The sequence below is a fragment of the Neoarius graeffei genome, chromosome 28 (genome assembly GCF_027579695.1).
Source record: "Neoarius graeffei isolate fNeoGra1 chromosome 28, fNeoGra1.pri, whole genome shotgun sequence".
Classification (NCBI taxonomy): domain Eukaryota; kingdom Metazoa; phylum Chordata; class Actinopteri; order Siluriformes; family Ariidae; genus Neoarius; species Neoarius graeffei.
In genome coordinates this window covers 49,117,728-49,137,000 of record NC_083596.1, presented here as the reverse complement: position 1 = coordinate 49,137,000, position 19,273 = coordinate 49,117,728, and the positions used below count along the sequence as shown (strand labels likewise).

Below are 19,273 nucleotides of genomic sequence, written 5' to 3'. Positions count from 1 at the left end.
TTACATGTCTTGCAGAGGTTTGTACTCCATCGCATTCCGTTAAATACACAAAAAAACCCACACACTGGCACAGCCTTATGTCGAAACAAAAAAAGTCGGCATAGGGAGGAGTCTTCATAACTGCAATACTGTTGAAAATTTGTTTAAACAGGGCTAAAGAAAGAGGAAGGAAGAAGAGAGAACGCAGAGAGAGAGAGAGAGATTAATGCATAGGGCACAGTTGCATCTGCAGCATCAATCTCCTACCAAGGGAGACATATATAGAGTGTGTGTGTGTGTGTGTGTGTGTGTGTGTGTGTGTGTGTGTGTGTGTGTGTGTGAGTGAGAGAGAGAGAACGCAGAGAGAGAGAGAAACAGCGTGCAGGCAGATGAAAGAGAAAGGAGGAGCTGAGAAGAGGAAGAGGACGACGAAGGTGTCAGCATCAGGCCCCCCCTCCCCACACACACATTCACACAGGAAAGGAGGAGAGGAAGAAGTGAAGAAAAAGACAGAGGAGAAGGTGAAGAGGCGAGAGCTTGGAGAACACTGCTTCCATGTCCTCGTTGTAACGGACGTAACTGCTTGTTTCCATCACAGCCGTGTGTGTGTGTGTGTGTGTGTGTGTGTGTGTGTGTGTGTGTGTGTGTGTGTGTGTGTGTGATATGGAATCCAGAGCGCTGCATCGTCTCAGCTCAGTGCTGATAATGAAGACAGGGACGCTGCAGTGACCGTGTGTGTGTGTGTGTGTGTGTGTGTATGGAGGTCTGGTAGGTGCAGTGCTACTGCTGCTGTGTGTTTAAGAGGAACGTGAAGACGGACACAGTGCAAGGATAGGAGGAACCAAGATAGAGAAGAAATCAAAGTGTGTGTGTGTGTGTGTGTGTGTGTGTGTGTGTGTGTGTGTGTGTGTGTGTGTGTGTGTGAGTGAGAGAAAGGTGGTCTGACTCCAGCATCCTCAGCATTCCTGCTGCAGAAGCACCGCTAACTCATCTGCACACACTCACACACTGGCACCAGGGGCGGATGAGGGGTCGTCGCTAACAGAGACGGTCCCGGGTCAGAGGTGGTGACCCCAGTGAACAGCCGTCGGCACGGAGGCAAGTAGCAGCAGGGGCGTGAGCGAGAGTGACGGGCGGAAAGCCGCCATGGGTGAGTGGACGATATTGGAGAGACTGCTGGAGGCTGCGGTGCAGCAGCACTCCACCATGATCGGGAGGTGAGCACACACACAGACACACACACACACACACATACACGCGCGCGCGCGTTCATCCACTATTCTTCTGAGGACCTTCCGTTGACATAATTATGAGCACAGTTAATTAACGCAAACCAAAGTCTAACTCCAACGTTATTAACCCAAAGGAATAAAAGCTGCAGTTTTCATACAAAAGAAGTTTTTTCTTGTCAGGACCAGCAAAATGTCCCCACAAGGTCATACCTGCAGAGGCGATTCTAGAGTCTGTTGTGGCCCCAAGCAAAAATTTCCAGGGGGCCCTTCTGACCAGTGTTCATCACCAATATGTTATAAATAATCTGACACCAACAAAAAATGCATGAAACCAAAGTTTTTTAAATTCCAAATGTGAAAATGCAATGGTAAAGAACAATAAAAAATAAAATAAATAAGCCCTCGGGCCCCGACTCTCTGGGGGCCCCTGGGCCAGGGGGCCCCAAGCAGTTGCCTGCCTTGCCTGTTCACAAGCTGCGTGTCTGCATACCTGTCACAAACTCCGATCCTTATGAGGATGTTTGGTGCCCGTCAGGATTTCAAAACAAACAAACAAACAAACAAACAAACAAACAAACAAACAAACAAACAAACAAACAAACGTTTCATCCGTTTTGAATTTCATTAATATCACTTAAGTATGGAAGCCTGAAAAGGAGATGTAATATTGTAGAGTGAATTTTTTTCTTCGAATGTTACTTTAAAAAAAACAACTTAACAACAAAAACAATCAGCTCAAGCGAAAAAATATTACACTTTCAACTCATTTCAGTAAACAAACAAAAATCAACAATTTGACCAAACAAATATAAAAGCACTACGCTTTTATGAAACAAATTTTATCTCAATTTTATTTGTGTTTTCTCCCCATATAAACAAGTACTTTTTTGTTGTCCTTGCTTTATTTGTTACGATATATTGTCGCACAGTGTACAAAATACGACATAGTAAGAACATGAAAACAAAACAAAAAAAAGTATCACTTTCCGAAAAAAGAAAACCATCATTTTTTAATTTCATTTAATTTTATCATAAACGTTCAAATAGAAATTCGAATACATGAAGACATGTTAACGCTGATGCCCCTGTAAATCAGAATTAAAACGATGCACATTTATTCACTCAGGGAAATGATGTTTGATTGGTTTTTTCATTGTTTTTATTGCAAGAATTGTTTTTAATATTTCTGAGAAAACGTTTGTCATTTTGGGGAAGTGGCTCTTGCTCCTTGCGGTAATAAAAGTGATGAATCAGTGACCTCATTGGGCTTCCATAATTCATATGTCTGTCATCAACTTTCCAGAAAAACACACACATTAAAAAAATCACACAAAGTATATCAAACTAGATAAATATAAATATAATAACTCTATTTAAAAACAACAGCAACAGCCCATGAATATAGCTGTAATCATATGGAATAGCAAAAGGGTCATAAACTGACAAATTTTATTCACTTATTTTCCCACATTTTTTCTATAATAAATATACTTATATTTGTTTTCCTATGATAGCTCATCAGAGTGCACATAATTTTTTTCACTTTTTCTTCACAAAGATCTAAAACGTATTACTCGATTAAGAAAATCATAAGGAGGCGACATTTTATTCTTCCATTGCATTCGAAATTGTCAGTTTTTTGTTGATATTATTAGAACAAAGGAGGTTCCTGAAGAGAACTATGCCTTCATTTTGGGAAAATAAGATGAACTATTTCAATATCTGTGGTTATGAAATGTGTCAAACGAATACAAGAATGACCTTTTTCGCCTTCCAGAATTAAAATGTTTTATCAGCAGCCAATTACAGACGCAGCGAATCGAACACGACAAAACAAACAGGTATTTAGACTTAAAGTCACAGCCTGACGTCTGACTGTTACAAAGCACTGACACTGGAGACTCCTTCCATAAATCAACATGCTGTTTCTATGGTGATGGACCTCTGGTTGATCAGAACCAATATCTATGGTGACTCCCATTTCCCGGCACCTCAGTGATGTGATCAAGTGCTCTCTGTGTGTGCGCGTGTGTGTGTGGACATAGATGATGGATGAATGCAGTGGTGTTAGGGGTTGGCGGTGCTTTGCCTTTTCTGTTTACTTTGCATATCGAATACTGAATGTCATCTCATCTTATTATCTGTAGCTGCTTTATCCTGTTCTACAGGGTCGCAGGCAAGCTGGATCCTATCCCAGCTGACTACGGGTGAAAGGCGGGGTTCACCCTGGACAAGTCGCCAGGTCATCACAGGGCTGACACATAGACACAGACAACCATTCACACTCACATTCACACCTACGGTCAATTTAGAGTCACCAGTTAACCTAACCTGCATGTCTTTGGACTGTGGGGGAAACCGGAGCAGGCTCGAGCCCAGACCTTCTTGCTGTGAGGCGACAGCGCTAACCACTACACCACCGTGCCGCCGAATACTGAATCTATACAACAAAAAATGATGACACACAAGTTTGTGTGTGTGTGTTGCGTGCATTGTTTTCTCTCTCTCTCTCTCTCTCTCTCTCTCTCTCCCCAGTGCCTCCACCCATCACAGCCCCGCTGCTTACATGAAGGTGGTTTGAGTTAATTATAAGGAATCAATAGGCTGTGTTTAAGGAAACCCGAGCACAAAGAGAGAGAGAGAGAGAGAGAGAGAGAGAGAGAGAGAGAGAGGCAGCTTGATTGATTTGTAGACCGTAGGAGTCCATAATGAATTGCCTTATTTGGTTCACATTGTGCTTCACAATGACGATGAAGGGTGCCAATAATTCTGGAGTGCACTGTATGGTGTGTATAATTGTATATGCATATACAATATGGTTATGTCTGTTATGTACATGTACACTTGTGTGAGTGAGTGAGAGTTTTGTGTGTGTGTGTGTGTGTGTGTGTGTGCATGAGACAGTGATTAAATCTGTCTGCTCTTAACTCTATTTAGCTGTGTAGTGTAATGAGCAGGTAATGACACCGTAATAATACCAGAGACACACAGTAGCACAGATGAGAGGCGGAGACACAAAATGATGCAGGACGAAATGCAGCGTCGAGGACGGAACCGGGACGTTTATTCATCTCCATCATGACATCACGGAGCTTGAGCTGCAACGGAGCAGGAATATTACAGAACCGTAACACCGTATGCTCCATCCCACGGCGCCTAAACAACACACTGAAGGATAAAAGGATAAATCAGACATAAAAGCCCAGGCACAGCTGAGTTACACGTAGCCACGCCTACAAAACTCCATAAAAGGCGAAGCTTGCTCGCAGAGAACTGAAAACGACAAAACGACATCTAAATGGTGAAAAATTGCTTCCGAAATACAGTGCGTTAAATGTTCCAGTAATGCAGCTCAGCTATTGCAGTGCTTCAGCTACCACTCACACACACTCACACACACACACACACTGTTCTTCCTTTTACTTTTGTCCGAATCGAATGCTGAGTTTTATTTGTCGTAAAGTGCTTTTTTTAAATTTTCATACAGTCTTTCACAAAATGTTAAAAAGTGGTTTAAAGCCACACTAGCTCATCAATCATTATACGCTTCGAAGCCGATCGATCGAGGTTCACATTAGTGAGTCTCGTTATTCATAAACGTACACAATTCGAATGGATGATACAAACGTGTTTTTTTTTTTTCACGAATGATGTATTTTTATTGTAAATGTTCCAACAAACATTTTCCGGATAATTTTGTTCGGATTATTCGAGGCTGGTGTAATGGACAACAAATCTAAAGACTCGCCAAAACATTCTGAAATTTGCATAGTTTGTTTTGCACTGAAGCTACGATGCTAATTTTGCTAACAAACAGTGGCAGCTTATAGCAGTTTAGCACTGAACACAAAACATTAAGAAATCCCTATGAAGCCTTTTTAAAATCCTTTTAGGCACAGTGTCTTCTCTCTCTCTCTCTGTGTGTGTGTGTGTGTGTGTGTGTGTGTGTGTGTGTGTGTGTGTTCTGCTAACTTCCTCTCACTTGCGAGATCAAGCACCTGAGGCTAGAATGAGTGAGGCAGAGCAGTGGAACGAATAAACCATGAATCAGATGAATCAAAGCTTGCTATCGTTTATCAGCCTCTGTGCGTGCACACACACACACACACACACACACACACACACACACACTGCTAATGCTGCTTCAGCAGCACAGTTTATCTCTTGCTGAGTTTTATTAAAACTGGCACAAACAGCTTCTACTCTTTGTGTGTGTGTGTGTCCTGGCAACGATAGTAATGACAGGACAGCGTAAAATGTTATTGCAGTGTTTCAGTAGTGTGATTAATATCTACTTTTTGTGCACTAATAACCATTACATGTTGATTAATAATCATTATTTTTTCATGGTCCAAATCCTGCGTTCTGATTGGCTGGTGAGCGGGTCCGTATCCTACGATACGGACCCCAGTTACGGACCCCGGTTACGGACCTCTGGCGACTCGCTCGTTCACAACAACAACAAACATAGTAGCATTTTTTGTCAACATTTATCTTTTTTTTAAGATTTATTTATAAGATTATCAAAAATCTTATAAATGTTTGCCAGCATTTCTCAGGAGAATGGCATTAATTTTACAGCATGGATCGCGATAACGACAGTGTTCACAGCGAAAGCGAGTTTTACTACCCTGAGGAAGAAGAAATAAAAGAAAACGTTTCAGGAGAAAGCTAAAAACCTGTAATTTGCTAACGCCGAACAAAAACATGGCTGAATCCTGAATGACTCCTGTTTGTATAAATAGGGGACTACATAGGTGGCAAAATGTAGTTTGTTTTCCTGCCATGGAAGTGCACTTGTATACCGAGGAGGAAGCCATTTGCATTACAGCCGTGAATGAGGATTCAAAATGGCGGCTCGGCTCGGTTTTCCCTTTTGGGCGCTCTCGTTTTCTGTTAGAATTTCTCATCTCATCTCATCTCATTATCTCTAGCCGCTTTATCCTTCTACAGGGTCGCAGGCAAGCTGGAGCCTATCCCAGCTGACTACGGGCGAAAGGCGGGGTACACCCTGGACAAGTCGCCAGGTCATCACAGGGCTGACACATAGACACAGACAACCATTCACACTCACATTCACACCTACGCTCAATTTAGAGTCACCAGTTAACCTAACCTGCATGTCTTTGGACTGTGGGGGAAACCGGAGCACCCGGAGGAAACCCACGCGGACACGGGGAGAACATGCAAACTCCACACAGAAAGGCCCTCGCCGGCCCCGGGGCTCGAACCCAGGACCTTCTTGCTGTGAGGCGACAGCGCTAACCACTACACCACCGTGCTGCCCCCTGTTAGAATTTGGTAAAGAAAAAAATAAATATACTATTTACCAGCTTAAGGTCGGTCCGGATGGTGAAATACCGTGACCTCGGCCTTGAATACTGACCTCAGCCCAGAGGGCCTCGCTCAGTACTTTCAAGACCTCGGTCATGGTATTTCACCATACGGACCTCCCAGCTGGTAAATAACATATATATATTTAGTATATGCTCATTAATATTCACTACATGCTCATTAATATTCAAATGAAACCAACACTACAGTAAATCCTTCAGATAACTGAAAGTTGAATGCGTTTGTAAAGAGATTGCTTTGTGTGTGTGTGTGTGTGTGTGTGTGTGTGTGTGTGTGAGAGAGAGAGACCATCAATATTTGTTTACTGTTGTGGTTTTGAGTCGACACAACACTGTAATCAATACAGATCCCTGTGTGTGTGTGTGTGTGTGTGTGTGTGTGTGTGTGTGTGTGTGTGTGTGATTTAATGTGTGATTTAATATGTAATTTTTCAGAACTAAATAGCCTTATAGCTATGCCATTAACATGTTCGTATTTTCACACATTAATTTTAACACACACACACACACACACACACACACACACACACACACACACACACACACACACATACAGGGGCAAAAATTCTGGTTTTTTTTCCCCCACAGCAGCTCAGAAGCAGCACATTACATTCTAGATGCACATTTCCTGCAGGGTGGAGTAATTTTAGGAACATCAAGTGTCCATCTGTCATTCAGAATACACACACACACACACACACACACACACACACAGATTTAATATAATGAACCATCTTAGGTACAAAATACATCATGATCCTGACACCACAGCGCTACTGAATTCTGGACTGTGATTGGTCGTCAGGTGTTGATTAATTTTCTCGAACAGCAGTTCTGACAGTAGTGCAGGTTTATTGAACCTTTATGATTTCTCGGTAACAAAAGATGAAAAAAAACCCAGAGCTTCTTGTGACGGAACGACTTTTTACAGCTGCTGTGATGTCAAGGAGAACTTAGAACTTCGGTCAGGAAGTAACCTCCCTCCCGCTCTCTCTCTACATTAAACGTAACTATAAAATTATAGAATAGAATAGAATAGAATAGAATGCCTTTATTGTCACTATACCCATGTACAATGAGATTAAAAGAATCCTTAAGAATCCTTTGGGGTTCTTTTTTTTTTTTTGGCTGTCCTTCTGAAGGAACCTCAAAAGGTTCTATGGAGAACCTCAGTATCAGAAAGAATTCCAGGTAAACCCTTTTTATGAGGAAGAACCCTTACAGTATTTTTCCAGTGTTGCCCTCAAAGAACCCCTTTATCTCAGAGCACAGTCATTAACATAGAACCTTAAGAATGTTGAGAACCTTTCAGAACCTTCAGATTATCGTTATCAGCCTCACAAAAAAGGAAGACTGCAACTTTATTCTGAAGACAGTGATCCAGTTGGAGAACAGATAATCTGTGTCATTGCACACACACACGCACACACACACACACACACACACACACACACACACGGAAATGTGTCCAACATTAGGAATACCTCGGGGGAAAGCTGTCATTCCAAAGGGGACACGTTTTATTCAGGTAGTGCGTAAATGCTACCTACCGAGGGAACTGCGTTCAGTATGGAACACTGTGAGCGAGTGACAGAGAAAATGTGTGTGTGTGTGTGTGTGTGTGTGTGTGTGAGAGAGAGAGAGAGAGAGAGAGAGAGAGAGAGAGAGAAAGACAGATAGTTGAGAGAGAGACAGCGAGAGAGAGATGACTGAGAGAGAGAAAGAGAGACAGCGAGAGAGAGGCAATTGAGAGAGAGACAGAGAGAGAAAGACAGATGGTCGAGTGAGAGACAGAGAGAGAGAGCAAGAGAGAGAGATGATTGAGAGAGAGAGAGAGATGGTTGAGAGCGGCAGAGAGAGAGACAGCGAGAGAGAGACAATTGAGAGAGCGCGCGAGAGAGAGACAGATGGTTGAGAGAGACAGAGAGAGATACAGCGAGAGAGAGATGATTGAGAGAGAGCAAAAGAGAGAAAAAGACATAGTTGAGAGAGAGAAAGAGACAGCGAGAGAGAGGCAATTGAGAGACAGAGAGAGAGAGAGAAAGACAGATGGTCGAGTGAGAGACAGAAAGAGAGAGCAAGAGAGAGATGATTGAGAGAGAGAGAGAAAGACAGATGGTTGAGAGAGATAGAGAGAGAGACAGTGAGAGAGACAATTGAGAGAGAAAGACAGATGGTTGAGTGAGAGACAGAAAGAGACAGCGAGAGAGAGATGATAGAGAGCAAGAGAGAGAGATGATAGAGAGCAAGAGAGAGAAAGACAGATGGTTGAGAGAGAGCAAGAGAGAAAGAGCAAGAGAGAGACAGAGAGAGAGACAATTGAGAGAGAAAATGAGAGAGAAAGACAGATGGTTGAGAGAGACAGAGACAGAGAGAGAGAGAGCAAGAGAGAGAGACAGAGAGACGAGTGAGAGAGAGAGAAAGACAGATGGTTGAGAGAGATAGATACTGAGAGAGAGAGAGAGAGAGAGAGAGAGAGAGAGAGAGAGAGAGAGAGACTAAAGCCCAGTGCACACGGGCGACTTCTCGTCGCAAGCGTATTGCAATTTTTGGACGCAAGTTTCCCCTCTCAGGTAGCTGCGTGTGCGCGTTATCTGCGACCAGAGGGCGATATGGGGAGGCAGATGCAATTCACATGGAAATCACATGACTACTTCGCGGGCAGGGATTGGCTTAGCCTTTGGAAATGATTGCTTCGTTATCGCAAAGACACGCACACACGGAGATATCTCTGCAACAAGTCAGCAACTGCCGATTTTTTGTCGCAGAATATCAAGCATGTTTGATACCTGAGATCTGTCGCAAGCAACAAAAAATCGACATCGCAAATATCCGCACATGCAGCAATTTTTCGCTTGCGTCAAAAAGTTGCACGACCAAGCGACGGAAAATCACCTGTGTGCGCCGGGCTTAAGAGAGAGAGAGAGAGAGAGAGAGAGAGAGAGAGAGTTTAAAGACCTGTTAAACTCTTCACTGTGAGAACAACAGGCTTTTAGAACATCACTGTCTGACCCATTTAAGTGTGTGTGTGTGTGTGTGTGTGTGTGTGTGTGTGTGTGTGTGTGTGTGTGTGTGTGTGTGTGTGTGTGTGTGTGTGAGAAATTTTTGTTGCCCCAGAGGTTCCAACAAACACATGGGTTCATTATGGCTCAACTCACATTCTCTCTCTCTCTCTCTCTCACACACACACACACACACACACACACACACACACACACACACACACACACGCGCATTTTAAAACGTTAAAAAATTTCTGAAGCATTCTGATAAAACACAGTTGCGAATGGTCAGTGGATTTTCTCCTCTCGCAGGAGCTCTTCCAGAGACACACACACACACACACACACACACACACACACACACACACACGCGGGCCCCAGGTGTTAGAGCTGGTCTTGCAGAGGCCTTGTGCGTTATATATATCATAGTGGAGGAATTTTAATTTACACACACACACACACACACACACACACACACACACACACACACACACACACAGACTTTTATTTCCACACTGTCGCTCTCTATCTCTTCACACTCCTCTGGTACGCTCTGCCATCTGTCTCTCCCTCGTCCCTGTATACGTCCTCTTCCATCTCTCTCTTTCTGTTTTTCTGTCTTCCCTTCAGTCTCTGTGGACTCACTCTTTTCTTCCTGCGTGTCTTTTTGAAGACATTTCGCTCGCCTTATAAAGTTAATGCTGTAGCTCGCTGTATTTTAATGCAGTTTAAAGTTTTATGTCACTTCAGAAAGCCAGTAGTTTAATCGATCGTATTTATAATGATCTTGCTCGCTTAATAATAGCAATGTTTTAGCTAGCTTTATAATTACACTTTACAGAGTGTTATAAAGCTCCACTTTTAGCTAGTTTTATAATGAACTTTTCTTTTTTTTTAATCTAACTTTGTAAAAGTAGTCGTTTACAAGCTTTAAAAAGATTACAGCCCCCTGGCCCAGGGGCCCCCCGAGAGTCAGGGCCCGAGGGCTTATTTATTTTGTTTTTTATTGTTTTTATTGTTCTTTACCATTGTATTTTCACATTTGGAATTTAAAAAACTTTGGTTTCATACATTTTTCGTTGGTGTCAGATTATTTATAACATATTGGTGATGAACACTGGTCAGAAGGGCCCCCTGGAAATTTTTGCTTGGGCCCACAACAGACTCTAGAATCGCCTCTGTAGTTGTATAACTGTAACAATCTAGCTATCTAACTGTAACAATATTTTAGCTAGCAGCCGAGCTAACTTTATAATCACAGTTTAGCAAGGTAAAGGTTTATAAAGGTAAATGTGTCACTGATTTTATAGATTACAAATCCGCTAATTTTATGTAGGTAATGGTTTCTCTAGCTTTCTAATGTTAGCTAATTTTATAATGGTTAAAATTCAGGACAGCTTTTTAAAAGTAATAGTTTTGCTATACATCTAGCAAAAAAAGCAGGGAGCAGTTTAGCTAAGTTTACATGGGTAATGTTTTAGCAAGTGTTATAATGCTGATAGTTTAGCTAGCTTTATAACGCTAGGTTTCTAGTAGCTGTGGGTCCTCAGTGTATGATGATATCACAGAATCATGAAATGAATCACAGTTGATTCATTTCATGCTAATCACATGTGCGTGGTGATCATGACACATGATATAGAATATCAACTTTCTATGCTAAGCTACAGCTCATTGTGGACTGCACAGGTGTTAGCTTTGGTCAGTTAGCACTGAGGTGTTGATGAAGCCTCGATTTTTGCTGACGTGTGAAGAAACCACACCTCTTTCATCCTGTCTTTTAATCAATCTCTGTTAGCATCCTTTTTCCTCTTCTTTCTCTCTTTTCTGCTCTGGTTTATTCACCTCAGTGTGCCCTTGTTCCCTCAGTCCATCCATCTTTCCCTGTCCTCTCTTGCTCTCTCGTTCTTCTTTACAGAGCTTGTATACCATTAATCATCTCTCTCTCTGTCTGGCACTGTAGATGGAAGGATGGAGGGAAATTAGCTGAGTGGTTCGCTAGTGCTTGTTGCCTTGGTAATGGCAGCATGGAGACGGGGGCGAGGTTGCAGCTAATTTAAAGACCCTCAAGGGACCTTCACGGCTGACACACAGCCACGTTGCTGCTAACCTTGCTACATCCCGAGGTAGCCAGCGCTAGTGCTGGTGTTCATGTTAGTGTTAGCGTTAGCATATCTGCCATTCAGACTCCCTCCTTTATAGCTAATGTAGCATCTCTTTCAAGATCGTAATGGATATGCGCTAATCTTAGCATGTTTTCGTTTCCGTTCCTGTCAGTGTTCTTTCAGCTTTTTCACTGCAGCACTCTTTTAACTGAGCATCTGTTACTGGACTAATGTTCGCATAACTGCCATTCTTGTCCCCCCCCCCCCTTCCTTGTGCTGTATTCTACTAATTTAGCATCTGTTACACCCACACAAAGGCAAGGAACATTTTTTTCCTTTTGTTTTTACCTCAGCAACATCCCTGTATCTTGCTGCGCTATATATAACTGAGCTTTAAAAGGCGTTTTCATATTTATGGAAATATATAACTAAGGATTAGCAGCAGACTCTTTCAGGAATGCTAACGAGTTCGTGTCTTATTTTTATGAAACTGGAGAACGATCTGGGCGGCATGGTGGTGTAGTGGTTAGTGCTGTCGCCTCACAGCAAGAAGGTCCGGGTTCGAGCCCCGTGGCCGGCGAGGGCCTTTCTGTGCGGAGTTTGCATGTTCTCCCCGTGTCCGCGTGGGTTTCCTCCGGGTGCTCCGGTTTCCCCCACAGTCCAAAGACATGCAGGTTAGGTTAACTGGTGACTCTAAATTGAGCGTAGGTGTGAATGTGAGTGTGAATGGTTGTCTGTGTCTATGTGTCAGCCCTGTGATGACCTGGCGACTTGTCCAGGGTGAACCCCGCCTTTCACCCGTAGTCAGCTGGGATAGGATCCAGCTTGCCTGCGACCCTGTAGAACAGGATAAAGCGGCTAGAGATAATGAATGAGATGAGAACGATCTTAGCTGTCTGTGAAATGAGGGGGCGGAGCAGTAAACAGTGAGGTAAAAGCAAAAACAGTGACCGGAAACACGTTAGATATGTTTATGATTGAAACATTTGTGACGTGTTTCGCGATTACGTGCTAATTTGATGGTTGGTGCTGTATTTTTGTTACTCCTGTGAGAAGGTAGTAGTTGTGAGCCAGAGTGGTACTGATGGTGGTATTAGTGTGAAAGTTGAACACACACACACACACACACACAATAACTAAAATTCATAAGTACTATGTGGATGATTATGTGTTTGCACATTTTTATCGACATCTAGCAACAAAAAGATTATCTGAGGAAGGATTCGAGGTGTTGGGGGGGAGAGGGCTTGGTAGATAACACACACACACATACACCACTAAACTGTCTGTGTCCTTCATTCATCAAAGTAATAACCTTGCTGTAGCGCCAACCATGACACCATTCATAGCAGTGAAGTCTCACACACACACACACACACACACACACACATGCAGTTGCACACTTACACACAGCTTCAGTGGCCTTGATATAGCGTGACCCACTTTTAAGAGGCATTAACACACACACGCTAGCTGTTGGCACACTGGTGTTCCACAGTGTGGCTCAGCAGGGTGTGTGGTGTGTGAAGGTTTGATGGATGTTCAGTATTGTATGGATGCTGTAATTGGCAGTCGACTGGACTGGGACAGTTGTCGGGGCAGTTGTCGTACTCGGGATCTGTGTCGTTATGTGATTATTCATAGTGCTGAATTGGTGCTACAGAATTCTTAGGAAAGGCACAGTATCACAACACACCATACAGGATACAACCATGTAGTACTGAAGATCCTTGATTAAGTCCTCAATAAATCTTATTTATTTATTTTATACATTTTGGAGGGCGGCATGGTGGTGTAGTGGTTAGCGCTGTCGCCTCACAGCAAGAAGGTCCGGGTTCAAGCCCCGTGGCCGGCGAGGGCCTTTCTGTGTGGAGTTTGCATGTTCTCCCTGTGTGTAGTCAGCTGGGATAGGCTCCAGCTTGCCTGCGACCCTGTAGAACAGGATAAAGTGGCTAGAGATAATGAGATGAGATGAGATAAATTTTGGATCTTTAGCCCAAAGCCTTAAAAAATTGCCCCCCAATGAGTTAAACAATTCACCAAGTCCTTCACCAATTCGACCACCAAATTGTTCACCATGCCTTTCACTGATTCACTCATGGTTTGCCAAATCCAGAAAACAAACAGCTTTTAAATAATATTACGAACACAATGTCCATGTTTCGAAGAAGAATTATTTTCACACCCAACTCAACCCATACTACAGTCTCGTGCACTGAAACACTGCAAATCTTCATCTCTTGGTCAAATGAGAATCATTCAGCTTACTGGCGCCAGACAGACCAAACTGTTCATAAATCTATTTCAGATTAGGTCCATGCCAGCTTTCATACCAGGCACAGGTTGCCAATTTGAGTTTACACCACAATGCATCTCCCAGACGCGCTAGATGCAATCCAATTTAAACCAGGCCTGAAGAAGACCAAATCTCTCACCAAAACCTTAGACCTTAACCTCCTTTATCAGCTGGTACCAATTTTTCCAAACCAGATATTTTTCACACACGAGCTACTGTATTTGCTTATTGTACTTAGTTATTGGTCCAAATTTCCATCCATCCATCCATCATCCATAACTGCTTATCCTGTGCAGGGTTGCGGGCAAGCTGGAGCCTATCCCAGCTGACGATGGGCAAGAGGTGGGGTACACCCTGGACGAGTCGCCAGATCATCGCAGGGCTGACACACAGAGACAAACAACCATTCACACTCACATTCACACCTACGGTCACTTTAGAGCCACCAATTAACCTAACCTGCATGTCTTTGGACTGTGGGGGAAACCGGAGCACCCAGAGGAAACCCATGCAGACATGGGGAGAACATGCAAACTCCACACAGAAAGGGCCCTGTCTGCCACTGGGTTTGAACCCAGAACCTTCTTGCTGTGAGGCAACAGTGCTAACCACTACACCACCGTGCTGCCCTGGTCCAAATTTGTTACTTGTATTTTGGAAATCAATCATGTTCTTGTTTAAAAACACCCTTTTTATCTGGTTTAGTGGGACAGTTTAAAATCTGTCATTAGATGTGCTTCGGAGATCTTACTTTCTGCAAGACCGCAAATTTCACAGGTATTTTTTGTCTCTCTGTGCAGGATCCTGCTGACAGTGGTGGTGATCTTCCGTATCTTGATCGTGGGTATAGTGGGTGAAAAGGTCTACGAGGATGAGCAAATCATGTTCATATGCAACACACTGCAGCCTGGCTGCAACCAGGCATGCTATGACAAGGCCTTCCCCATCTCGCACATACGCTACTGGGTGTTCCAGATCATCCTGGTGTGCACCCCAAGCCTGTGCTTCATCACCTACTCAGTGCACCAGTCGGCCAAGTACAAGGACCGGCAGTACACAATGATGCATGGTCCCTACATCGACCATGGGCACGGACCGAAAAGCAAACTGCGCAGCCTCAACGGCATCCTTGTCAATGACTCCAAGGATGAAGACATTCCGGAGCTCAAGGATATTCCGAACATCCCTTCATGGCCTACTAGGCCCTCAAAGAGTGTCAAGGCACGGCGACAGGAGGGTATCTCACGCTTCTACGTCATCCAGGTGGTGTTCCGTAACGCCCTGGAGATCGGCTTTTTGGCCGGCCAGTACTTTCTTTACGGATTCAACGTCCCGGCGATGTTTGAGTGCAACCGCTACCCGTGTGTCAAAGAGGTGGAATGCTACGTGTCACGGCCCACTGAGAAAACCGTCTTCCTGGTGTTTATGTTCGCCGTGAGTGGAGTTTGCGTCGTGCTCAACTTGGCCGAGCTCAACCACCTGGGCTGGAGAAAGATCAAAGCGGCAGTACGCGGTGCTCAGCAGCGCAGGAAGTCTGTGTGCGAGCTCAGGAAGAAAGATGCCTCGCACCTGTCCTCACTTCCCAACCTGGGGCGCACGCAGAGCAGCGAGTCGGCGTATGTCTGACGGAGAGTAGGGGAGGGGCTTAGGAGGGCATGGGCATGGATGACCAGACGGAAGCAGAAGGCACGTCCTACAATTATGACTTGATAGCGTGAGACAAATTGGTATCATTCGCAAGGTCGGACAACGGGGAGAGAGGGATGGGAGAAAAAGGACAAAAGAGATGATACATGGACTTAAATGCTGGAGAGAGTGAAGAGACATAGATGCGTGCAAGGACAATCTACTCGCACTTGCATATCTGTCTCCCCAAAACCTGTGGATGTCTTCCGAACAAAGCCACGTTGAACAAGACGACCGGTTTTTGAGAGGAGAGACAGAGACCGAGAGAGACAGAGTTGGTTAAAAGTGAGCTCAGTGATTGAATGATCACTTGAGCCCGCATTTTCAAAAATCTGACAAAAAATTCAAGCAAAGTACGAAAAGAACAAAGTAACGAGTTGAAGCGTAGTCTGTCTCTCTCTTTCTCTTTTTGTATAAAGCGACAGTGTCTTTCATACACGGAGATGAATTGTAAAATAAAAGAATGAGTGATGATGATGATGATAACAACAAGCCCCTCCCCCTTTTACAGCAGCTGGTCAATAAGAGAACCACCCCCTTAGTCAGATACTTAAACATAACCATAAATAAAAAGCATAACCAAGCACTCATTACTCTGGTCACTTCTCTTAGAGCCCTTGAGCTGCTGCCTAGAAACAACTGTACATATTTTGGCATTATGGTTTCTTGCATAATTTTAATGATTATTTAATGCAGCTTTGTATAACTTTTGGCCCTGTATGTCCAAATCAAGTACAGTTTCGACTCTCACACATCCCAATCTGAGATAAAAAACAATCAAACAAAAAAACCCTGGGCTTTGTTGGAAGCCACACAGATGCGCACGACTCAAGACGTAGCTATAGAGTGAATGTTAGGTAGCTAACTTAGATTCTAGGTGGTTTATTCCACAACAGGAATTAGCAAATTCTATATTGTAATTCAGTACAAAGTACAGTGTCTGTTCTATCTCTGCCTTGCCAAAGTTTCTGCCATTTTATTGAAAAGTGGGTGGGGCTAACCTTGGGTAAAACTTCACACGACTGATGTTGCTGAACTTTTATCAAAACTATGCATTCACGCTTGAGTCGTCTTTTCAGGTCTGAGCAATTCAGCAAGGGAACGCTAGCTAGCTAGCGAGCTAGTTTGCTAGCATGCTAACTGTGCAATTTGAGTGTTATGCTACATGGAGGATTTAGTTGTGTTTAGTTGTTTGAGTTGTGTAACAGTCTGAGAGCGTCAGACAGAGGGCTGACAAGCACGATGACTTAATGATTAGAATATTAGGCCACGCCCACTGGAACAGCAATCAGATCGGTGAGTTAAGCTGCTCTTTGAGAAGCATTTGTCACTGTCTGTATCTTTTTTTCTTATTTCAAATTTGCTAGATGTTTAATTTAACTCAAGTTTCATTTTATTTTTCGGAGCTTTTTTCCATATTTTATATTTCCTGGATTTTATGGGAGCTTGAAGTTTTTCATTGTTCTTTTTTTTTAAATGCTTGCATTTTACACGATTGTTGCCTCATTAATGATCACTTTATAGTGAGTCAATCTTGAGACAAAAGGTCAGAAAAAAATTAATAACGAATGACCCCTTTCGACTTCCATAGTGTATGAGCAGAGAAATCACCAAAACTGTCCTTGACTCATTATACAGGACCGCAACTGGGCTAATGGATTGCAAGCTTTACTGTTAAAAAAAAGAAAGAAAGGAAGAAAATATCTATATAAGTGATGTTGTTTATTTATTCTTTCTTTTTTTGCTCTTTACTAAAGAAAACTTGTATATTACATGAAAAAACAATATTTTTTTTTAAACAATGGATTTTGCATTGCCTTCTGCATAAACAAACAAACAAACAAACAAACAAACAAACAAACAAACAAACAAACAAACAAACAAACAAACCAAGGCATGTTAATGATGCATTATTAGAATGGCTAGACTGTGTCATGGGCTGTGTTATTATTTTTAAAAAAGACAAAGGGACTTTTTTTTTTTGCACCCTGTTTATGTACTCCGAAGCATGCTGAATTATAGCACCATGCAGATATGGGATTATGGAACTGAATATGGCTCTGGTATTGCAGCAATAACATATATATTATGAAGAAGTAATTATAAGAAAAAAATATATATCAAGAATATATGTGAAAAAATAATAAATTCCCTCCATTTTGATGATGCATGCATGTGTGTGTATGTGTGTATGGTGTCAAGATGTTAGGTCGATGCTGAGTTGACAGAATATCATTATTTATCGGTTAGTTTGTAGGTGCACAAAGTATTTACCCCCACACCAAACCTCTGCAGCAACTACTATTCTCAAGACCGCTATTCAGCAGTACTGTTTGGCTGGTAGATTTTTATTAAGATTATTAAGAAAGCATCTAGATCACCAAATTTTAACACACGCATTCACTTTTAAACAAAAAAAAGTAGGATAGAAAGATGGAAATAATTTTTTTTGTTCTTTGCTGTCAAATGTAACACAATGCAACATAAAATCAAGAGACAGTTTAAAATAAAAAATAAAAACATTTTTGCATTGAAATAAATCTAATAAGAATCTAGTATATCATCAGTGTAATGTTTCATGAATAGTTGTAGTTGTAATTATCACAAACTGGATTAATTGAACAAAATGGCTTCCACAGCACATAGAACAGCACTCGATCCAGTCCAGATTGTGATTTGCTTTGTGTGCATGACTTAATGAAGCCACAAGATATTAAATCAAGGCCCATCTATCCATGTAGCTGCTTATCCTGTTCTACAGGGTCACAGGCGAGCTGGAGCCTATCCCAGCTGACTACGGGCGAAAGGCGGGGTACACCCTGGACAAGTCGCCAGGTCATCTCAGGGCTGACACATAGACACAGACAACCATTCACACTCACATTCACACCTACGCTCAATTTAGAGTCACCAGTTAACCTAACCTGCACGTCTTTGGACTGTGGGGAAAACCGGAGCACCCGGAGGAAACCCACATGGACACGGGGAGAACATGCAAACTCCACACAGAAGGCCCTCGTCAGCTGCTGGGTTTGAACCCAGGACCTTCTTGCTATGAGGCGACAGCGCTAACCACTACACCACCGTGCCGCCCCAAAATCTCATCTCATCTCATTATCTCTAGCCGCTTTATCCTGTTCTACAGGGTCGCAGGCAAGCTGGAGCCTATCCCAGCTGACTACGGGCGAAAGGTAGGGTACACCCTGGACAAGTTGCCAGGTCATCACAGGGCTGACACATAGACACAGACAACCATTCACACTCACATTCACACCTACGGTCAATTTAGAGTCACCAGTTAACCTAACCTGCATGTCTTTGGACTGTGGGGGAAACCGGAGCACCCGGAGGAAACCCACGCGGACACGGGGAGAACATGCAAACTCCGCACAGAAGGGCCCTCGCCGGCCACGGGGCTCGAACCCAGGACCTTCTTGCTATGAGGCGACAGCGCTAACCACTACACCACCGTGCCGGCCCAAAATCAAGGTAATTAAATTTAAATAAATAAATACATACATACAATAGCGTGCTATTTTGACTTGTTGAATTACTAAAATAATGCCTATTTTTTTTGCTTAATTCATGCTCTTCTGGAAAGAAAATGGTTTGAAGGATA

The 19,273-nt window shown here is 43.0% G+C and overlaps 1 protein-coding gene across 1 annotated transcript; it reads left to right on the top strand.

Moving 5' to 3' along the window:
* Positions 1–310: 310 nt before the first annotated feature.
* gjd1a (gap junction protein delta 1a) lies at positions 311–17,820 on the top strand. The gene is made up of 2 exons (XM_060913045.1): positions 311–1,196; positions 14,769–17,820. Exons 1-2 carry the CDS (start codon positions 1,126–1,128, stop codon positions 15,592–15,594), a joined length of 897 nt encoding a protein of 298 aa, XP_060769028.1. The 5' UTR covers positions 311–1,125; the 3' UTR covers positions 15,595–17,820.
* The last annotated feature ends 1,453 nt before the right edge of the window (positions 17,821–19,273 follow it).

Coding starts and splice junctions, on each gene's coding strand:
- gjd1a (XM_060913045.1), top strand. CDS start 1,126: ATGGGTGAGTGGACGATATTGGAGAGACTGCTGGAGGCTGCGGTGCAG. Junction 1,197..14,768: donor CACTCCACCATGATCGGGAG/GTGAGCACACAC, acceptor CTCTCTGTGCAG/GATCCTGCTGACAGTGGTGG.